At 42.0% G+C, this 23865-nt stretch overlaps 1 protein-coding gene across 2 annotated transcripts in view; it reads right to left on the minus strand.

The window, feature by feature from the left end:
• Positions 1-1389: 1389 nt before the first annotated feature.
• The window catches only part of HSPA4L (heat shock protein family A (Hsp70) member 4 like), a 61710-nt gene continuing 39234 nt past the window's right edge, over positions 1390-23865 (minus strand). The window contains exons 13-20 of one of the 2 annotated variants that reach the window (XM_030564130.1): positions 23120-23167; positions 20830-20934; positions 19915-20055; positions 18286-18411; positions 15859-15966; positions 7914-8033; positions 6106-6267; positions 1390-5520 (exon numbers count right to left, since the gene is read on the minus strand). In XM_030564130.1, coding sequence (XP_030419990.1) covers positions 5326-5520; positions 6106-6267; positions 7914-8033; positions 15859-15966; positions 18286-18411; positions 19915-20055; positions 20830-20934; positions 23120-23167 — 1005 coding nt within the window. In that variant the 3' untranslated portion in view covers positions 1390-5325. The remainder of the gene's footprint in view (positions 5521-6105; positions 6268-7913; positions 8034-15858; positions 15967-18285; positions 18412-19914; positions 20056-20829; positions 20935-23119; positions 23168-23865) is intronic. The other variant, XM_030564131.1, reaches the window with a different exon arrangement.

The raw sequence follows: 23865 nt of genomic DNA on the forward strand, positions 1-23865 counted from the left end.
CCCCACCAATTCCCTGGTGAATCCAGACCCAGTCCCCTGGGGTCTCACTAGAATAAAAAAACAATCAGGTTCTTAAACAAGAAAAGCTTTTAATTAAAGGAAAAAAAGTGAAAATTATCTTTGTAAATTTAAGATGGAATAGGTACAGGGTCTTTCAGCTATAGACACTGAGAATACTCTCCCTGCCTAAGTATTCAAGTACAAGTTAAAATCCTTTCAGCAAAAATACAAATTTGAACTCCTTCCAGCCAAATGTACATTTGCAAATAAAGAAACAAACATAAGCAAAACTCACTTTATTTACCTAGTACTCACTATTCTGAATCTATAAGAACCTGTATCAAGGAGATTGGAGAGAAACCTGGTTGCACATCTGGTCCGTCTGAGCCCCCCGAGCGAACAACAACCAAAACAGCACAGCACAAAAACTTCCCTCCCTCAAGATTTGAAAGTATCCTGTCCTCTGGTCAGGTGACAGCCAGGCTTACTTGAACTTGTTAACTCTTTATAGTCAAAGAGATATAAAGTACTTCTGTGCTATTAACTTTTCTTATCTGTTTGACACACCCATTTATACAAAATTAGAACAGCTTCAACATGACTGATGGAGAGAGACTCCCCATAACAGGAAACAATTTTGTGAACATCAAAAGGGGAGGTTTTTTCTGATGAAACAGCAGGAGTGGGGGTTAGGTAAAACCATGTGGTTAGTCCAACTCAGGAAAAAACGACCCTGCTCAGTGATTTCCATTCTATCGGGTGCTGGGAGGGAGGGGAGGACATAGAAAATATGCAATATTTGAGTCTTGTTCAGAGTCAAATACTCAGATATTAAGTGCTTTAAGCAGTGAAAAGGAACTCTTATTAGGTGGAAGAAATACAGGGAAGTGTTGAACTTTTCAGCCTATCTTAAATAAATTGACTATAGGGGAAATCACAGGACCATGGTTGAAAAAGTAACAGCTAAAGCCACAGGTTGATAGCTTGACTAGCAACTTCCTTTCACTCTTAGGTATCAAACCACCCCTCACTGCATATGTAAGTAAGTTTGTAACAGGCACTCCTGTTGTTGAGTTCTAACTGTCTCAATGATGATACATCTCAGCTTTACCTTTGTAGGCTGTGTAATGGTGACCTAAGTTACCTTCAGACAGACATGGTACTTCATGGTACAACTGCAGTATGCTACAGGACCATTAAGTTTCCTGGTGTAAATTTTCAGGTATATACAGAAGCACAATGCTTTAACTATCAAATAGAGACTTCATGGAGATGGGGGGAGGAGGAGAAGAAAGGAAGGCCTCCTCCTTAATCCTGTTCACCAACTTGCATTGGTGCCAGATTTCAATGACCAAGAGTCAAAGGGTTAATAACAAAGGAAGACAGCAGTAGAATCAGTTTGTGTTTAATGAGAAGTGGGGGAAATGAATTTTAAAATTGTTTTCAGTCCATTTGTTAATTAAGATTTCTGTATACTGAATCAATGCACATGTTCTTACTGATGCAAATCTAGATTAAGAAAGCCAGCAAGATACAAAATTTTGAACTAAAGTCACTTAGCTGTTTTCATGACTCCATCATAAACTATAAACCAAAGCTTGAGATTTCTTTGATCAACCCAATGAAGAGCCACACATTCTGTCTTCCGCCATGTTCACTCTGTAGTTCTATTTACCAGTATGTTTATGTAAAATTTTATTTTTCACTATTTTAAGCTACTGAATGGAATTAAGCTAATAAACTTTAATCAAGATGGTTCTTGTATTAAAAGTGAGCAGAGAATTGCTTTCATCTGTTTCCACACCCATAAAACTTCAACTCCCACTGGATTTAGAAAGTCCATGCCATTCTAAAAGGCACTGCTGCATCCTCCTCTTCCCTTGCAGGAAAAAACTTAAGGGGTCTTCTACAACAGCTCAGATGTGTGGACTACTATAAAATTATCATAGTTAAGATGCCAGCATTTAAGTTCTAGCCATCTCCTCCTTTCATTGCATAAACACAAACACAAGGCTGGGATAGTCTAAATACACTACTGCTAGTACTATGTATCCAAACAAGTGTATCATTCTAATGGTGTGTCACATTACCTAAGATGATAGCTTTGTTGTTCTCAGGGTTGGCAGGTGTGCTTTATATATGTGATTCTGAAAAATCTGTGTGGTGTGTATGTGTGATTTTTTTTTTTTTTGTTTACTACTAGCAGTTCTATGAATCTCAAAGGAGACCTTTCAAAATTTGTCCTAAGGTAAGATTTCCTGCTACAATATCAAACTAGGACATCTTAATATCCACAATACACTTTTTTGAAGCTTTCAAAGTTGGAGACTACAGGTTTTAACCCAAGACTGTCAGAAGGGGGAACTTAACTCCTGGTAACTGAATTACTACTCATGGAATAAATCTAGAAGTTGTACCCGTGTTGACAGGTTTTTGGATAATATCCTTACTTTCTGCAGACCGTTACCACCATAAACCTAGAAAAGACTGAGGGAGAGCACAGGTAAGTGAACAAGTGTTTGGAATACTCCTATATAACTTTGCAATACATATGAACCTTGTCAATTTAAGATAATTTTGTACAACCCTTCAAATATTTGTTGTCCTTACATTTGTACTTAATATATATATATTGCCTCTTTCTTTTATGCTTTGTTTTAAAAACTTTTAAAGCCAATTTGGAAACCATGCAAACATTTCTACAGTATCTTTTTTGCTACTGTGTCTCAAAGCCTCTAACAGATCATTTTCCTCAATGAACCTCCTAGTTAATTTCATTATATTCAAAAGTTAACATTGTAGCTGATTGTGACATTATTGGCTTATTGGGTAACACCTGAGTGTATGTTTTATGAATAGTTGTTCACTAGCAGTTTGGAATACTAGGCCATGCCATATACTAGTGGGATGTACGATGTAAGACTGAACTATGTAATCATACATTTGTTAACTTAGGAACAGGAAGTACTATAGCTATGGATGTGGGGGGGGACTCTGAACATTAGGAAACATGGAAAAACTACTTTACTTTAAATACTATTTCATAAGGATAGCTAAAATTTTAAATAAGGTCAATTTTTTCATCAGGGGAATTAAGATTTTGCAATTAAGGTCTGAATTTTTGAAGTCAGAGAGAAAAATAGCAAATCTATTCCCCTTCAGTAAAATACATGCAAAGTTTCACTTTAAAGTGAGTCATTTTTGACCACGATTCATGATCCCAGATTGTTTTTGGTCACCATTAACATCTTTAATGCAGAAAACTTACATGTCTCTAAAAACAAAAGGGTAACTAGTTAGCCTCAGCCTGTTGTATTACATCAACTTTTTTTTTAATTGCTGTGTTATATACAGCACTATCTTTATGTAATCTTGTTTTTTAGGGTGAAGATAGAATAGAAGACAAAAATACTATAGTCTGTCAAGACCATATAAACTATTGAATCCTACAAAAGACATCTTTCCTCTGAAAGAACTGCAGTCAAACTACACAGTCTGGGGTACAGTCTTCCCTGTGTCTGTTATTCATTAATATGCTGACGGAATGTGAGCACTTGCAGTTAAGGAAAGGGCTGGAAAAGCCTGACATTTGTTTACATCTTTGCTTAGTCAATCCACAGCAGTAATAAGCTTAAAACAGAATAAAGACATGGAACAACTTACTTTTGGAATGTGTGATTGAAAACAATGGGACTAGGTGGTAAAATGGTTTGGATGTACTATTTGGAGCTGGGCTTGATCCCAAGCTGGTAACATTTTATGGTCTCACCTCAGTCCTTAGTAGGAATTTTGTGAAAGTTTTTCTAGAAAGTGCTGTCTATACAACCTGCACTTCCCTGAGTGCCAACTCTATACAACAACACTGCATAGTCACTGGCCTATCTAATCATGTCAATTTATCTTTCGTGAATCCTTTCCTTAAGATTGATTCAAAACATATTACTCCTGTTTCAAATTTAAACTGGTTCCTAGGTTAGTGTAAAGAAGTGTAAGATTAGAATTTTTCCCCACTAGCCTGTTAGCTCAACAAGACAATGTGTGAAAGCAAGTTTTATGACTGCCCATTGCAAGTCTTCCTTATTATGACTAGTGATGCCACTTTTCTTAAATTATAAAATCTCCACCTGATATTGGACAAGGCTGTAGATTTTTACTACAATAAATTTACATATGATCAAGTCAAATATATATTTGAAATAAACCTTGGTTTCTCAACACTTCTGCATCTGCTTGCATTTGGCAGGAACGATTCAACTCCTACACATTAAGCAGGCATTGAGTACACTTTCTAACATCCCTCCTCATAAGGATCATTTGCCAATTATAGTGTAAATAGTCCCTTCTGCTTTCACTTCAATTTAATGTAAAGGATTTAAATCCACACTTTAGAATTAAATATTGCTTCATAAACAGGCTTTTAGCATATTAGGGTTTTGGGTTGTTTTAACTTTCTCCTGTAACAGTGTACAAGGTGTGCTGCTTGAGAAAACATGTATTGGTTTTAATTGATAGGATATCTAGCCAATAAAATCCAATGTTTCTTTTGAAAGTGTAAGATAGAATTTGCAAGGACTAACTTTGCATACTACTGTAACTCAGCCTACCATGAGCACAAGTATATTTGGTGCAAGCGTAAGAAGAGGCCAACTAAGAATATTATTTTGAACAAATGACAAAGCCAATTTACTAGTATTATTTTATAATTGTTTGTTGTTGATACTCAAATTAAGAAAATGCTCTTTTCTAAGCTTGTATGTTTTATATGAAAAATATAAAGACCGTACAGTTCAACAAGACAAGACTAGTATGCTAGCTAGCCTCTATTTTAATATTTAAATAACAGTACAATAACTAGAAAAAAGGTCAGTGCTTCAAGTGGCAATATTTACCACTTCAATTCCAATATTTTTTCCAAAATAAAGATGCAATTAAATCTATACTTCAGCATCAGTAGTGCAATACAGTGTCCTTTTCTGAATAAAGGAACTGAGGTTTATCCACAATAAAAGCTTTAAATAAGGTAGATTGTTGCTATTTATAATCAATCCTTTATATAATCAATCCTTTGTTTGATATAAAATATATTGGGAAAGCTTAAACTGACTTACAATCTACATTCGGCTAAAGCTCCACATAAGCAGCATCAATGGAAATGAACATTGGAGGGCACTCAATATAAAACACATTCAAAACTACTGCAAAGAACAAAGGACAGAAAGTTGGCTAAGAATAACTGAACATCTGCAGTGGTGCCAGACATAAAAGAAGAATGGACCCTGTAGTTACTTGCACTATTTTAATTAAGTGAAAGAAATACGTAAAAATTTAGTCCACTTCCATTTCTCCAGATGGTTTGGTCTGCTGAGAACTGTCCTTTGCTGGATCAGGTTTTGTTTCAGCACCACTCTGTCCAGTTACTGGTCCATTGTGTTCACCATTGGCTTTTGTCTGAGCTTCACTCGGGGGCTCCATCCTTGGCTTAGGCTTGTAAATAACAGGGTTACAGAAACTATCCAATTCCTAATTATATTAGAATTGAAAAAACAGTATGTTCATTTAGTAGTGAAACAAGCATTTAAAAACTTATACTAAGGAATACATTTGAGAAGTTCCAGCTTATCTAGAACAACAGAACTGAGAGACCTTTATTTCAGATTTTCTGTGGAATCTGATTTTATTTTAGAGTTTAAAGTGTGAAAAGTCTGCATGATGGATGTTCTATCTAATTCTAGTTAGCTGAAGAGCTTTGAAATTGTTTCAGTTGGTAAAGTTGGCAATTTTCAATAAAGCCTGATGCAGTAAAATAATACCAACTACTTAAGGTATAAAGCAAATAACGTCACTGAGAAATATTTAATCCCATATCACTAAGAGTAGGATTGATTAAGACACTAAATAAAGGTACCACCCCTTCCATTCATGTCTCTGGTGAAAAACCCTATAGACTTACTATTCTAGGTCAAGACCAGGGGGAAAGCCTATTAGCAGAAGTACAGGAACACCCCTTTTTGCTCTCCATTCTCCTGAGATTAATGTGACTTCTGTAAGTATCTATTGATTTCTTCCTTATATTAGGATGTTATAGGTACAATGATGCTTCTTTACCTTAGATTTTGCTAGTATTTCTGCCACCTTCACAACTGGATCCTGAGTCAGACTTAGTTTATTCTGGGCATTCATTTTGGTGTTCAACCAATTCATGGCTTCACTTATACACTTTTCCACTTTCTCCATCTCAGCAGGATCAAGATGATCATATTTTTCATCCTAAAAAGAGAAGTGTATTGTTTTAAAACACCACAATTAATTTATGGGGCTCACTCTGGTAAAAGACGTCCAGAGTATAACGGGATTGCACTACAACAATTTCTATGATAAATCCATTCATGAATTAAAGTTTAGAGGGAAGAAAACCTTTGGATCTCAAAAAAAATCCTTACAGGGAGGTTTCATCTTTGTTCATATTTAAGTGCTTCAATATACTCTTATAGACAGCACTCTAGAGAAAAATTTGTATTTTGCATTTCTATAAATTTACAATTAGCTATTCTTTGATGTAGTTTAGCTAACTCAGAGCCCAATATGGTTCAATATATCACATGAGTTTCCATAAGTAGTTTATTTTAACATATTCATGTAGGCAATCCCCACCAACTAAAATTACACTTAAAATAAAGAAGAAGACTGAAATCTTGAATTATTTCATTTGACTGATACAAAAAACCCTTTTCCTCAAACTCTAGGATAGTATTTCTAAAAGCACCTACCATATATACTCATTCATATGCTGAATTTTTTAAGTAAAAAAAGGAAGGGTGTTGGCTTAAATGGAGAGGTAGGACACAGCCCATCCCCGCAACAGAGGGCACAAGGAGAGGCAGCACAGTCAGGAGAACCAGAAGGGAAGAGACAGGGCCAAAGTCTCTCCACTTCTGGCCCCAATGCTCTCCCCCTAGTCTCCAAAGCAGCTGCAGCTCTGGGACTGGCAGGCTACAGCCATGCCCCTCGGCCCCACCCGCCAGAGCAGGCTGTGGCCACACTGCCTGGGCACCGGAGCATGCTGCAGCCATGCTGCTTGGCCCAGCCCACTGAACAGCCTGCAGCTGCGCCACCCATGCTGCCCAGCCTGCCAGAGCAGCTCCAGCCAGGCCAGAGATGCCCTCCCCAGATAAGGTGGGAAGGGGAGAGTGTGGGTGTCCCGGGCTGGGGTCATGTGGGGGGTGGTCACAGGGGTTACTCCCCTGACCCCCAGCTTCCCAGCCCCTCCCCACCCCAACAAATATTTCCCTACCAGTTGCTGTCTCAGCCCTTCAGGGTAAGCAGCTGCCACTTTGTTTACTTAGGTTTACCTCCATGCCTGATGCTCAAGGTAAACAAACTATCTCCACCCACCAGCAGCTTATCCTGATGGCCCGGGAGCCAAAGTTTGCTGACCCCCGAATTATAGGTTTGAACAGGTCATAAAAATTTTCCATTTTTACTTATTCATCGGGGGGGGGAGGGGGATTGGCTTATAATTGCGTTTATATGGTAAGTGCCTTTGAAAACTTTATTCCTAGACTTAGGGTTGGTCTATGCTAGCAACTTATGTCAGTGTAACTGTTTCTCAGACATGTGGAAAATTCACAACCCTGAGTGTCACAGTTATACCAACTTAACTCCTGTTGTAGACAACACTATGTCAATGGGCTTCTCCAGTTGATAACTACTGCCTCTCAGGGAGGTGGATGACCTAAGCTAAGTGGAGATGCCATCTTATCGGCATAAATGGTGTCTTCCATGAAGCACTACAGCAGTGTAGCTGTGCCACTGCAGCGTTAAGTATAGACAAGCCCTTAGTTTTTTGTTGTTTTTTTTGTTTTAAAGTTTACTCACCTAGATAACCCCCATTCCCCAACTGTATTAATTTGTACCTTATTTTTGAATGCTTCTACTGCTTTCATTAGAAGCTGGACCTTCTTTCCCAGGTCATTTAAAGCTTTTGGTCTTTCTTCATGTTCCATAAACCTTTCCTGAATAGGCTGACCAAATTTCTGTAAGTATAAAACACAAAGACCATGGCACATTGTATAATTACTTCCAAAACAGAACTAAACTTAAGTTCTGAAGAATTCCAAAACTGCACTTTTAATTAAGCTGTTCTTTCCCCTGCAAACATTTATGCTTAGCCAACTCAGTGACAATGTGACAGTAAGGTAAAAATACCTTTGTCCCTGTCTGGGTGGATATCCTATAGCAGGGGTAGGCAACCTATGGCACGGGTGCCGAAGGCGGCATGCGAGCTGATTTTCAGTGGCACTCACTTCCCAGGTCCTAGCCACCAATTTGGGGGGCTCTGCATTTTAATTTAATTTTAAATAAAGCTTCTTAAAACATTTTAAAAGCCTTATTTACTTTATATACAATAGTTTAGTTATATAGTATAGACTTATAGAAGGAGACCTTCTAAAAACGTTAACATGTATTACTGGCATGCGAAACCTTAAGTTACAGTGAATAAATGAAGATTTGGCACACCACTTTTGAAAGGTTGTCAACTCCTGTCCTACAGTAAAATGTTTTGTCATAGATTACAATTAGAACTAATATTGTGAGAGACTTATATAACAGGGAAGAGAACCATCTAAGAAAAAGGATTTGAGTGCCACAACAAGTTGGCTGGGATAATATATGGAGTTACTTTTAATATATTTTTGAAGTCTATTAGAATTCAAGTTATCATCCTTGTAAGACACTCTTGGTTTGTGAGAAGTCACAACTCGACTGTAATCATTCAGTAGGCATCAAGCCAAATAACTCCAGGAAACGGACAACTGCCAGAAAAGATGGTTACTCACCTTTGTAGCTGTTGTTCTTTGAGATGTGTTGCTCATATCCATTCCAATTAGGTGTGCGTGCGCCGCATGCACGCTCGTCGGAAGATTTTTACCCTAGCAACACTCGGTGGGTTGGCTGGGCGCCCCCTGGAGTGACACTGCTATGGCGCTGGATATATACCCCTGCCGACCCAACGGCCCTTCAGTTCCTTCTTGCCGGCTGCTCCGACAGAGGGGAAGAAGGGTGGGTCTGGAATGGATATGAGCAACACATCTCAAAAAAACAGTTACAAAGGTGAGTAACCATGTTTTCTTCTTCGAGTGCTTGCTCATATTGATTCCAATAGGTGATTCCAAGGCCTTACCTAGGCGGTGGGTCGGAGCGAGATGTTACAAAATGCAGAACTGCTGAGCCAAATGCTGCATCATCTCTGGACTGTTGAACCAATGCGTAATGTGCGGCAAAGGTGTGAATCAATGACCAGGTAGCTGCCCAACATATTTCCTGGATGGGGACGTGGGCCAGAAAGGCAGCAGATGAAGCTTGCACCCGAGTAGAGTGGGCGGTGAGGTGGCTAGCCCGAACATGAGCCAATTCATAGCATGTGCGAATGCAGGATGTTACCCAAGATGAAATCTGTTGGGAAGAGATTGGTAAGCCTTTCATCTGGTCTGCAACAACTACAAAGAGCTGCTTTCGGAAGGGTTTGGTTCTTTCTATATAAAAGGCTAGAGCCCTGCGGACGTCCAGGGTGTGTAGCTGTTGTTCCCGACACGATGAGTGCGGCTTCGGGAAGACGACTAGGAGGAAGATGTCTTGGTTGACATGAAAGGCAGACACCACCTTAGGGAGGAAAGGGGTGCGGTCGCAGCTGTACCTTGTTCTTATGGAATACAGTGTACGGGGGGTCTGCTGTCAAAGCCCGAAGCTCAGATATTCGTCTCGCTGAAGTAATAGCGACGAGGAAGGCTGTCTTTCAGGAAAGGTACAGCAGTGAGCAGGTAGCCAGTGGTTCGAAAGGAGCACCCATAAGCTTGGCTAGCACCAAGTTTAGATCCCAGGTAAGGGTCAGGCATCTAACTTGAGGATACAAACGTTCCAGTCCTTTGAGGAACCTTGAGACTACTGAGTGAGAGAAGATTAAAATTGGTCATTTTCCCCTGGATGGAAGGCGGAAATGGCTGCCAGATGCATCTTTATGGAAGAGACCGCTAGGCCCTGTTCTTTTAGGGATCAGAGGTGGTCCAGGACAGTGGGAACGGATACCTGCCTGGGGACTAAGTTACTCTGAGCGCACCAACAGGAGAAATGCTTCCACTTGGTGAGATATGTGATCCCAGTGGAAGGCTTCCTACTGCCCAAGAGCACCTGTTGGACCGAGGCAGAGCAACGCAATTCAGACTGGCTCAACCATGTAGCAACAAGCTGTGAGATGAAGGGACTGCAGATCCGGATGGTGAAGCCTGCCAAAGTCCTGTGTTATGAGGTCCGGCCAGAGTGGCAGGGAAATCGGGTCTGCCACTGAGAGGTTGAACAACATGGTGTACCAGTGTTGCCTCGGCCACGCTGGAGCAATCAGGATCAGGTGGGCGCTGTCCCTGCGGAGCTTGAGTAGGACTCTGTGGAGGAGTGGAAACAGTAGGAAGGCATAAAGTGGATGCCTCTTTCACAGGATCAGGAATGCATCTGAGAGGGAGCCCGGGGAGCGTCCCTGGAAGGAGCAGAACACCTGGCATTTCCTGTTCTGTCGGGAGGCGAATAGGTCTATGTGGGGAAACCCCCACTTCTGGAAAACAGAATGGATGACGTCCGGGCGAATCGACCACTCGTGAGACAGGAAGGATCTGCTGAGGTGATCTGCCAGGGTGTTCTGGACTCCTGGGAGAAAAAAAGACGCCACCAATTCGATAGAGTGGGCTATGCAAAAGTTCCAAAGGTGGACAGCTTCTTTGCAAAGGAGGTAGGAGCGTGCTGCGCCCTGCTTGTTTATGTAAAACATGGCCTTTGTGTTGTCCATGAACACTGATACACAACGGCCTTGGAGATGGTCTCAAAACACCTGGCATGCTAGGTGAACTGCTCTCAGCTCCCAAACATTGATTTGTAAAGCCAGTTCTCGAGGCGACCAGAGGCCTTGAGTGCGGAGTCCTCCGAGGTGGGCACCCCAACCCAGAGATGATGCGTCCATGGTTAGGGCCACTGAGGGTTGAGCTGGGTGGAATGGCATCCCTGCACAGACTAGAGTGGGGTCTAGCCATCAGATTAGGGTGCCCAGAAGCTTCCTGGGGATAGTGAGCACCGAGTCCGGGCTGTCTGCGTGGTTGGTACATTGAAGCAAGCCAGGCTTGGAAGGGATGGAGGCGTAGCCTGGCGTGCTTGGTCATGAAGGTGCAGGAGGCCATGTGACCTACTAGGCTGAGGCAGGTGCGCACCGATGTTGTCGGGAAGGTTTGAATACTTTGGATTAATGAAGCCTTTGTCTGAAAACGCGACTGCAGGAGGCAAGCTCTGGCCAGATTGGAGTCCAGAACCGCTCCAATGAAGTCTATTCTCTGTGAGGGCATGAGGGTAGACTTTTCCGTGTTGATCATGAGACCTAGGCTCCTGAAGAGGTCTCTGACGATGTGCAGGTGCTGTAATACTTGCCACTGGGAAGTCCCTCAAATGAGCCAATCGTCGAGATACAGGTAGAGGGACGACGGCAGAGGAAGGCGGCGACTACAGCCATGCACTTTGTGAAGACACGCGGAGCTGCAGAAAGGCCAAACGGAAGTACAGTAAAATGGAAGTGTTGGTGGTTGACCACAAAACGGAGATACTGTCTGTGTGGTGGGTAAATTGCGACGTGGAAATATGCATCCTTCATATCAAGGGCAGCATACCAGTCTCCCGGATCCAGGGATGGGATAATGGTCCCCAGGGATACCATGCGGAACTTTAGCTTTATCATGATTTTGTTGAGTTCTCACAGGTCTAGGATCGGTCGTAGACCTCCCTTTGCCTTGGGGATTAAGTAGTAGTGGGAATAAAACCCCTTGCCTCATGTCCTTTAGCACCTCCTCTATGGCTCCCATGGCTAGGAGCGACTGGACCTCTTGTAGGAGGAATTGCTCGTGAGAGGGGTCCCTGAAGAGCGACAGGTAGGGAGGGTGGGAAGGCGGGGCTGAGGCAAACTAGAGGTGGTATCCCTCTTCCACCATGCGCAGGACCCAGCGATCTGAAGTTAGCTGGGACCAGGCAGGGAAGAATCAGGAGAGGCGTTGAAAAAGGGAGGAGAAGGATCTGGTGGGGTAACTGGTGGGTTGTCTCATCAAAAGTTCTGCTTAGGCTCCGCTGGTGGTTTAGGGGGCGCCTGATTTTGAGCTCCTTGAGGGCCAGACTGTCTCCAACAATTCCCCTTGCCATGCCTTCTAGTAACATCTTGACGCAGCCTAGTCTGGGCGTTAGAACGGTGTAGCTGGGGCCTGAAGGTCCTGCACTGGGTCACTGGTGTGTGCATACCAAGTGAGCGCATTATAACGCGATTGTCCTTCAGGCTTTGCAACCTGAGGTCAGTCTTGTCTGAGAAAAGGCCCTGGCCTTCAAAGGGTAAATCCTGAATAGTTTGTTGCAATTCAGGGGGAAGGCCAGATACCTGGAGCCAGGAAATAGGCCTCATCATTACTCCTGATGCCAGAGTTCTGGCCACAGAGTCCACTACATCCAGAGAGGCCTGGAGGGCGATTCTCGCTACCTTTTTACCCTCCTCAAGTAGGGCCGTGAATTCTTGACAGGACTCCTGGGGAAGAAGCTCCGTAAACTTCCCCAGGGACACCCAAGTGTTAAAGTTATACCTACTTAGGAGGGCTTATTGGTTTGCCACCCCTAAGCTGGAGGCCCCCCGCCGAGTATATTTTGCGGCCTAGTAGGTCCATACACCTAGCCTCCTTTGAGTTAGGAGCCAGAGCTGTCTGGCCATGACGCTCTCGTTCGTTCACCGATTGGACAACTAGAGAGCAAGGAGGCGGGTGAGTGTAGAGATATTTGTACCCCTTTGAGGGGACCATATATTTCCTCTCTACTCCCCTTGCTGTGGGTGGAATTGAAGCTGGGGATTGCCAAATGGTGTCCACATTAGTCTGTATAGTGCGGATGAACGGAAGAGCGACTCTAGTAGGTGCATCAGCCGATAGGATGTCCACGACCAGGTCCTCTGTTTCAGGGACCTCCTCCACCTGCAAGTTCATATTCTGAGCCACTCAGCGCAAAAGGTCCTGATGGGCCCTGAGATCAATTAGTGGAGGGCCCGAGGAGGATGTCCCTGCCACCGCCTCATCAGGCGAGGAGGAGGAGGAGGCCCGGACCAAAGGGTCCTGTGGTGGCTCCTGCACTTGATGGGCATCATCTGCATCTGGTGGAACCTCGGCGACTGCAGATGGTATTGGCGTCTCGTCCGTGCCTGCGGGTGGGGGGGCGGCTTAGTGTCGCCTCTGGTGCCCAGTGTTCTGATGGGGCTGACCGTTGAGCCACTGATGGTGCACCTTGGCTTTGGTGGTATGCCCACGGTGTGCAGAAGGACCAGTGATAAGGCCCTTGCTCATGGCTCTGTCTCTCCGAGAATATATGGCTGGGGATATCAGAGTCACGCTCCTGATGATAGAATGTGCTACCAGCCTGCGATGACACCGATGTGTGTCTGGAAGGCCACGGCGGTGCCGATAGGCCCTAAGAGGGCGCCACTGATCTCGACGCTCAGGCCGGGGCAGTACCGGGAGCTGTAACGGTACCGCGAGCGAGACCGGGACCTTCTACAGTATCGGTGCTGGGAGGTTGACTGAGATAGAGTCCCTTCGTCTGGAGCGACTGCGGGATACACGGTGCCGAGATCAGTACCAGGAGTATCTGTCTGGTGAATGAGATGTCAAACTGTGCCACGATGGAGAGCAGTGCCAAGAGCGGGAATGGTGCGATCGAGAGCATCTGCGAGACCGGGATCTTGAACGACGTCTCTCTGGTGGACCAATGGAAGGAGGCCTTACCATGGCCGGCTTGCCGATGGATTGTATGACCTGTACCAGCGGTGCCGGGGGTTGAGGCCGTGTTGACTCCGTCACTGCGATGAGCTCCCTTGCCATGGAGAAGGTCTCTGGTGTAGAAGGGAGGGCAAGTTCTACCACAGCATGAGCCGGGGAGCTGTCAGGAACCGGACTCAATGGCCTTTGTGGGACCGGAATAGATGGTGCTGAGCTTGGCAGAGCCGCAATCTGTGGAGTCGCAGTATACGGTGCTGTGGCAGATGATGGTGCCGGATGAGCCGTCTTGGAAGAGCGCTCCTTCCGTGCAGCCAAAGCTGAGGCACTATGTTGCTTCCCAGGTCTTGGGGACAGGGAGCAGTGCCGAGTAGATGTCGATGCTGGTAAGGGTCGGTGCCGGGACTCCTTCTCAGTACCAGAGTGGTCTGGTGCTGGAGGGGCGCTCCTTACCGAAGCAGTCTGTTGGGCGCTCGGCGCTTATGCTGCAGGACTAAGTGCCGACTCCACGAGGAGCTGCTTCAGTCAAAAGTCCCGCTCCTCTTTCGTCCTTGGTTTAAAGTACTTGCAAATGCGGCACCTTATCAGGAAGGTGGGATTCCCCTAAGCACTTGAGGCAGGAGTCATCGGGATCCTCTACTAGCATCGGCTTTTGGCACGCCGAGCACGGTTTGAATCCCGGTGCCTTGCGCATGGGCCTGCACCGGGGTGGAGGAAAGGGGCTAATCCTCGATCCCTCCCTGAACTATATACACTAACTATAAAGATAAGGACTAACTATAACTACGAGAACTCGAACTATAGACACAGTAACAGTAAAGAACTACGAGTAGCTAGGGATGTGGAGATCAGCAAAGCCGCGCTTCACAGTTCCAACGACCATCATGGGCCGTAAGAAGGAAGTGAAGGGCCACTGGGTCGGCAGGGGTATATATCCAGCGCCATAGCAGCACCGCTCCAGGGGGCGCCCAGCTGACCCACCGAGCGTTGGTAGGGTAAAAATCTTCCGACGAACGTGCATGCAGCGCGCGCATACCTAATTGGAATCGATATGAGCAAGCACTCGAAGAAGGATCTACATTTTCCTCTTTTATGCATTCTTTACAATACCCCTCCTGTTTGCAAGAGTGCGTACTTTCTCAGTCTTGCAGGACAATCACAGTCTGAATCTCATCTGTCTAGCTCCCCCAGTTGGCTTATGGCAATCAGCAAAAGCTCAGTGCAGCAGCCATTTTTCAGAATTCACCTACTGCCCATAAGATTTTGTAAACATTTTTCATCATGCTGGCTTAATTTTTTTTGGGGGGTGGGGTGGAGTGGCGCGGTCGGGCACTAAATAGATAACAGCAGAGTACTAAATCAGCAGTTTCACTACACTGTTTGAGAATGAAGCATTTTTCAGTTTGAGGTTATTAAGAGATAAAAGTCCAAGATTGTAATTATGAAAGGTAGAGAATGCCCATGATGTTAGGAATCATTGCTGAGGCACCTAACCCACTGCCAGCAACAAAGCAGATTTCAGCTATGAGCACAATTGAATTAAAAAAAACCCAAAGACTGCCATCTTAAGGTCTATCACATAGAAAGTATTTTTAAAAAAGACCTTATAAAAATGTGCATTTAACATTTTACCCAGTAGTTTCTGGAAAATAGTTACAAGAGTCACAGAAAAGCCTTGTGCCACTTGGTCAGATGGCACCTACTGGTGACATTTAACAGGTGGCAAAAAACTGACAAAAATTAAGGTATGAAAATCTTCAAATACAACCACAATATTAGACAAATGTGGTACACTAAATTCTAATTACTCTATTCATTGCACACAACAGCATAAAAACATTTTCAGATGCAAATGTGGGTATCTAGTTTAAGATTTCATTAATCCTGAATCACAACCTGATACCAATGTTCATGAACATGCTTTAAAGGGCTTTCTTAATGGATAAACGTGCTCAGACATATGGATGTCTGTATTTCATCTTTAATGATAAGGTTTTTTAAAAAAATGTGTGTTCTGTAAAAGCAATCTTACTCTTAATTCCTGAAGTTTATCCATATATACTTGTTTTGGTTGGTCCTCCCCATCTTCATAAAGCCAGTTTTCTGTATCTTCCAACATTAAGGTCAGTTTACTGGACTCCTAAAAAGCAAGTTAAGATTTTTATAGTGAAAAAAAAATCATTCAGAAAAGCTCTCTTTATGAAGGTAACAGATCTACTGAATATGAAAGGGAATTTTGGGTTCATATGCCAGTTCATTATTAGCTAGAAAAATCAAGTGGGGGAGACTAAAGACTGACCACAAGGATTTCAAGCCTACGCTATACATAGTGGTGAAGTGACATATTACATCTTGACTAATCAGGGTTGTAACTTACTGTAACTGAGATTTTGCATATTCCCTTTTGAATACTGATAATGAAATCTTGGATTTCTCTAAACTTAAATTATATTCACAAAGTATCTAAACTTCTAATTCTGTCATATTCTCCTCCTTGGTAGCATATTTGTACACGAGAAGGTTATGGGGCACTGGCAAAGAGTTTAAATAGCAGTACTGCAATAAATTACATATCAGCTATGTAGCCAGCTGAAGTGTAACTTGTGTAGTATGGTTTTACCAATTATAGCCACCCTTGTTTATGCATAAAAACAAGTATTGACAATATTTGGTTCAGTACTTCCACCACAGTAAAATGTTTAAGATGATTCTTGGGCTTTCTCTGGCAGAAAACTGAGGCCTCATTCTCCCTTAATTTACTCTTCAAAGGTCTTTGCACCATGTGCACTTGTGATCTAGTACAGCATTCTTCAGTTATGGTCCCAAATAACCACTGGAGCAGGCTTTGGCATCAACACTTACAGTAAGTTTAGTATCAGAGGGGAATCCATGTTACTCTGGATCTGTAAAAAACAACAAAGATTCTTGTGGTACCTTATAGACTAACAGAAGTATTGGAGCATAAGCTTTCGTGGGTGATGTCATAAATACTCACTTCGTCAGATGCATGCATCTGACAAAGTAGGTATTCACATATGAAAGCTTATACTCCAATACATCTGTTAGTCTATAAAGTGCCACAGGACTCTCTGTTGCTTTTTAGTAAGTTTAATGTCGCTGTTAGCCAAAGTGCCTGCCTGGGGGTTGTAAATGATTTCTATTTTGGCAGCTACTGGACACAGGGACACCACAATAAGACAATCAGGGAACACTGGATGCTGCCTCCAACCGCATGATAAGACACAGAAGGGATAAAGTGGTGTTCTGTCTGGCACTTCTGGTTTGGGCTTGCAAGACATACCAACCCAACAACAGCTTTTCAATATGAAATACCTTTCCAGGCTAAGGAGAAAGCAAGGTTAAAGATATCAAGAGGTGCAATCTTTGTTTGTGCCACTTCTCATTTTATTCCTCAAACCTACTCGCTCCATTCGGGAACAAATACTAACAGATATGTCATGTTTTCCTAAATTTTCATGGAGACAAGTGACACTTGAGCCTGACTACAGTTCAGGGGTCTCAAACTCAAATGTACCACGAGGGCCACATGACGACTAGAGCATTGAACTGAGGGCCGCATCACACCCCCACTCCATCCCTTCCATTAGGCCTCACCCCACCCCAACCTAACCCCTTCCCCGAAGTCCCCACCCCAACACTGCCCCCCAGGGGGGTGCAGAAAGGGTGCAGCAGGGGGCTCAGGGCAGGGAGTTGGAGTGTGGGATGTAGCAGGGGGTTGGGGTGCAGGCTCCAGCCCGGTGCCACTGACCTAGAGAGGCTCCGGGGTGGCAGCGGCATGCACCGGGGCCAGGGCAGGCTCCCTGCCTGCCTGCCCTGGCCCCTCCATTCCAGGAAGCAGCTGGAAAACCCTGTCCCTGCAGCCCCTGGGTGGGGGTTGGGGGGGCGCCTCAAGGTTCCGTGCATGCACTGCTCTTGCTGCTCCTCTAGGTACCTCCCATGAAGCTCCCATTGGCCGCAGTTCCCTGTTCTGGCCAATGGGAGCTGCGGGGGGCTTTGCCTGGAAGGAGGCAATGCAGAAGCCCTCTGTCTCCTTCCCACCCCTGGCCCGAAGGGGCATGCTGCCAGCTGCTTCAGACAGCAGCGCCGGGCTCCCAACGCCACAGGGGGCAATCCCGTGGGCCGCGTGTTTGAGACCCCTGCTACAGTTAGGCCCCAGGATGACATACCGCCATACTTGACAAATCTTTACCATCTAGAAAATTCTCTCATAAATCACCATTGTCAGTAGACTCATGATTGTTAAAGTGGAACAAAACTGAACTGAGTTGGATAGTTAGTATTCCTATGTTTTAAGGCTAGTGCATTTCTCCAAGGAATTAACCAGAAGCCCAAAAAGAAAAGCAGTACTTAATTCATTTAGCTCCTAACCATACCATACTCAGTATTAAATAAGAAGTTCAATGTTAGAACGGTTATAAATGTATATCTGGCTCCTTACTTCCTCGGTGATGAACTTTTCAAAGACACCACACAGCTTGTCTCTGAAATCATAGACATACTCTTCAACAGCATTCTTAGCATCATTTCTTTCTTTCTCAAGCTTGTCTTGCATCATCATCTTCCCCTATGGGAGGGTAGAAGAAAAAAAGTTCAAAATCAGTTTAAATCTAATGCACAGAAACAAAGAGTGCAAGATAAAAGATCTAAGTGTTATCCTGTAGAAAGCTATTCCTAGCTGTGCAGATTTTTTTCAGATTTGAGCTAATGTAACGTGTTTTAACTTAAGTGCTATTCAGAGCTTGTTTAGCAGCAGCACAAGAAAAAAAATTCTGAAATGCAACGAGTTTTACATTGCCTAGCTGTTTGGTCACCAGTAGAGAGCAATCATCAGACTGACAATGAGATAATAGATACTCTTGTTAATAAAGATCCAAATTGGGGATGACCAGAACTTGAGTAATACATCCCCTGTAAAAACATAGGAGCTTTGACAATTTGAGGAAGCACTGGTTTAAGCAACTAGGATTTTTGGAGCATTTTAGATTGAATTATACTGCAGAATTGCCTACATATAAATAGTCTCTGCCCCTTTTTTTTTCTGACCAAATTACAGCTGTGAAATCTGATTGTAGCCCCTTCAGAAACAGGGAGATCCATACCATTTTTTATTTTTGCAACCTCTAGCAGCTTAGTTCTTCCTCTTCCTTCACACAGAAGCTTCCAAACCTCTCAATTTTATTTTCTAATCCAAATTAACATCGTAAAGGAACTTGTATCTTTATTGGAGGGCAAAAGTTTGCACTCTCAGCAGATCAGAGAGAAGGAATTCTCATTTGAGCTGAGTGACATTACTAAAAATTGATGGGATCAAGAAGCATTTCTTCAGTTTAAGAATACTGGCATGGGGCTGGAGAGTGCTGCAGACGAGAGGCTGGACAATGGTTTGCAAGTAATGAGGAATTATTTTGCATTTCAAGGCCTGACGATTCCTAACATGATCAAAAATGATTCTCTGAACAGAAAGCTCTGTTTGTAGAGATCACAATTTATTCCATTTTTAGACTCCCCCCCCCCAACTCCTAGACCAACAGGATAGCTTAAGATGAAACCTCTGTTAAAACCTAAAGGCTGAAAAAAGTTGCATCCTGGTCAATTCTACCTTTGCCCCAAGAAGAACTAAGTCTTGTCAACCAGCTGTCTCTAATGTACTACCTCTCCCTGGAAGTTCTTAGATTCACTGTGATCCCCAAGCAAAGAAACTTATACTAAAGTTAGTGGTAGTGGTTTAGCCTGAACTGCACAGACTTCTGAAGATTAGGAGTTAAAATTTTCAGTTTATTAAGAAAAAACTGTTATGACCCAGTAATAGTGATATGCATACATCTGACGAAGTGGGTATTCACCCATGAAAGCTCATGCTCCAATATGTCTGTTAGTCTATAAGGTGTCACAGGACTCTTTGCTGCTTTTTCAGTGATATTACAGAAATTTCAAGTAAATTTGGTAGTTCTAAATTATTTAACTCGGGAAAAAGCTAGGGCATGCTACCACCTATTTCTTGGACAAGGAGAATTCTTTTGCATGGAGATGTGAACATGGGTGAATCTTAAAGGAACTATGCACTTACCTCATTTTCTATGTAGCTATTGATAAGGTCCTGCCCCAACTGTTTATACAGACTAGCCTGGATAGGTAGTTCAATGCTTTTGATCTTCGCTTTAGCTTTAACAGGCTGGGCCAGATGATCTGGCTTGTCTCCTGAAGCAGTCTATGGAAAGAAATACATTCTGAGAACTATTTGACACTATGTGTAACATTTCTATTGTAGTCCAAGGTATGCGATTAAAAAGTAAGAATGCCAACCATGAAAATGAAATAGCCAAGAAAGAACTGAAAAAAACTGATGCTGCTGCACTACTCCAGGGACACTGCTATCTTAACTTTGTATTAAGTTTATTTTTATCTGCCTTTCTGAAAGGCAGAGTTTGAGAATAATATCTATAGTAAATGAGAAATGATGAAATTAACATTACTATTAATTTTGGAAACACTAGCAATGCCTTATATTGAATTTGACAAAGATGTGAAATAAGGCAGTAAGACTACATTAAACACTACTTGAAAAGAAAATCAGCCCAAGAGTTCTTTAAATTAGTTGCAGCAAAATTTCTGGTGCCTGCATTTCCATAATCCGTTGTTTCAAAAATCCCTGTGTCATAGCATCAATGTGAATCCTATTATTTCTTTAATGTCAACTTTAGAGAAATGTTCTCTGAAGTCTTAAACTCTTACATCAAAAAAGAAAAAAGTGTTGGAAAAAAGTTGTCATTTTTAACTGTACCATGGCAGTACTACTAATTGTAGTTTTGATACTCCTAGAATAATCCCTTGTACTTCAATTGATGAGATGTACATAGGAATGTGTATACCAATGTATATATTTATTGGGAATACCAAGAAAAGAATGATCACATGAAGACAGGAAAAAAAATTAATATGGGCAAATTCACAAAAGTTTCCTTTATCAATACTTGATACCAACCTTTGTTTCAGTTCCTCCATGTTGTTCACTTTCCTCATCTGCTTGGCTTGGCTGTTCTGCCTGACTTTTTTGACTGCCTTCCTCTTGGTCAACCTGCATTTTATCCTAGGAAGAGAAGGTAAGATAATTCAACACCCAACCTTGCTCAAAGATGTTCTTCTGACTGGGGTCAACTGCTACAGATTAGCATTTTATTATAAAACACAGTGGAGTCTGTTAGTTTAAAAACAGGACAAAATCCTCATATGTAACATAATTAAAGTGACATGTTTTGATGCAGTGTTATCCTGTGTACTTAATTCAGAAAAAGATGTGAACTTTTAAAGCTAAAAAATATTCTGAAATGGTCCTTTTGAATGTGCCTTGTGACAAAGTTACAATAAGCCCACAGTACTTACACACATTTAATTGAAAATAAGTTGTAGCCAAGGATTAGAAAAGACATTTTAAAGAACACAACACCAACACTGGTAGGAGAGGAAAAGATTCTCTATGGAACAGTCAGAACTTCATGAGATATATTGCATCACCACAAGTTTACACTTTGAAATCCAGTGTGAAAATACATTTTCATTGACTTAATTTCAACTTACATATATAGTCATAGTAAGACCATGAAACTAGTTTCCAGTGTTAGTGTCAAAGTCTTACTGCAATACTTATTGAGTATGCTACTACTGTCCTGTATACAGCTTGTCTTGCTCCAATGAAGGGGGAGCTACCAAGAGCTTCTCACACTAGCTGTTCTTGGGTGAGTGGACATCCACTATACCAGATCAGCACTTGTTCAAAACCAGTTTTGCGAGAAGGTGGAGTACCGCATCACAGTTTAGGTCGAATTTCTTCCTGAAAGACTCAAAGAAGGGTAACTAAACATGAAACTTCTTTGAAAAAGGTTATGTCAACTGGGAGCTTAACTCCCACCTGCTTTACAACTACTATATACTATCATGCTCACTAGTTCCTGTACAGTGGAGGCTCTTTGATACTTCCCAGGTGTATGAAAAGCAGCAAGTAGGGCAGGCCCATTATATTAGCACTTGAAAACTAGTTTTATGTACCTACCATGAATAATTTCTCTCTTAATTTGTAAATGTCAAGATACAGTTCATGTAGCATATTAGAACTATTTTTAGACAACACTAGGAGTTGCTGGCATCATTTTTTTTAAATGAGTATGGTGATTCCGTCCCCCCACCCCCATTTTGTTCCCCTGTATCTTTCCTCTAAGTAACAGCCCTATGGTTAGTTCACCTGTTCCGGATTCCTAGATTCAAGTTTTCATGATGACATCACAGTTACTGTGAACAGTTATTCAACTCATGAAGTCAGTTCAACTAGCAGCTGAACTTTTTAGTAACAAAGATTTTCTTGTCATGTAAACACCTTTAGTAATAAAATAGGGAACACAAAGTATATTAACTCAGCAGAAATGTCTCCTATTAAATTGTCACATGCACTCAACTACTTTAACGCCAGAATTAAAACAACAGCAGCACTAACATTCAGAGTTCAAACTGAAGTTTAGAGTCTCAAGTACTTTAATACCTCAAAAATGGCACGAAGACAGAAGCCTGCCTGATTTTAAAACCTTGTGTTTGTAATGCATGTAAGTTTATTGAAGATTTTTCGGTTTTTAATATTAGGAAAGGAATAGCCAATCAATGCAACGCTGTATAGCACTAATAAACAGGAAATGCAAAATGCATATTTACTTACTAATCACATTTACTCAGTTTGCTTAAAATGAATCCTTTAAATTTTAAGTATCAAGTTCAGTATCAGTAGATTGCTAAGTTTTCATACTGTACTTAAAGGAAAGTTACCATTTTCCATGATAAGATTAGAAGCAATTCCTAGAAAAAACAATAAAATTCCTGGATTTGCCATAGAATACACGTAAGTGCAAAGTGAATTAGTTTGTTATGAAAGATAAATTTAAAAAGTGTCAGCAACACAAAAATGCACATGGACTAACTCAATTATTTCCCTATATGTTAATAAGATTTGTTGTGAAACTCTAGGCACCAGCATATATGCTGCAACCATTACGAGCATTAAATAATTTAGTTTGCTAAACTATTGTTTAACAATATACTTTAAAGCAGCAGCAGGCTACTTCTGCCAAGTTCTTAGACTTGTCTTTTCAGAAGAGAAACCAAGTTTTCAACTTATTGTTCTTACTGTTCACACAGACTACCGAAGGCAACAGTTGGAAAGAGGGGAAGGGGGAATCTTCTCTATATTTAAGAGAAACAGCTGAAGAATACTACATATATGCATTACAAACCTTATCCTCAGAGTCAAGGGTATCATCCTCAATTATGAAAGAGAATTGCTGACAAGCACCATAGTAAAAACAGAAGACAAATTAGGAAGAACAGGAATATTGTCATGGAAGAAAGCCTAGGGATAAAAGTGGTTACTTTCATATTGAGCACAGTGTATTATTATTCTGAATATTCTCCACATATAGTACATTACATGGAAATGTCAGCCAGGTCTTTTTCCATTACTTTTTACATTTTACTTATTAATAAGTGTCTTCAAAATGTGTCAAAGGAACTTTTGTACTCCTTGAGAAGTAGATTGTAAATTTAAAATATTAACCCATTCAAGTTATCAGAGCACAAAAAAGTGTCCTAATGCTTATGTAATTCTAATTGCTCTATCACTTGTTCTAACTTTCATAAAAACAAAGGCTGAATGAACTAAGCAAGAAAAACTGGAAAAATATTACTGTGGGAGGAAATATAGGTGTTTGGAAGAGAATACTTCTTATAAACAAGTTCCTATCCTGAGGAGCTCACAACTGAATTCAGACAAATGCAAATGCAAGAGGATATGAGAAAATGAAATTAGCACAAATGTTCTGGAAGACAGAAAATTAGTTTTAAAGAAGAGATTTAAAGGAGTAGGCAGGCAAGGTGCTTCACTTACACAATAGGAGGCTATTTTAATAGGAGCAGCAATGTTTTGGATACAGTGGGGGAGGTGGCATGTTGGGACGCAAGAAGTGGTCTGGAGAAGTCCAGG

The sequence above is a fragment of the Gopherus evgoodei genome, chromosome 5 (genome assembly GCF_007399415.2).
Source record: "Gopherus evgoodei ecotype Sinaloan lineage chromosome 5, rGopEvg1_v1.p, whole genome shotgun sequence".
In the NCBI taxonomy this organism is placed as follows: Eukaryota; Metazoa; Chordata; order Testudines; family Testudinidae; genus Gopherus; species Gopherus evgoodei.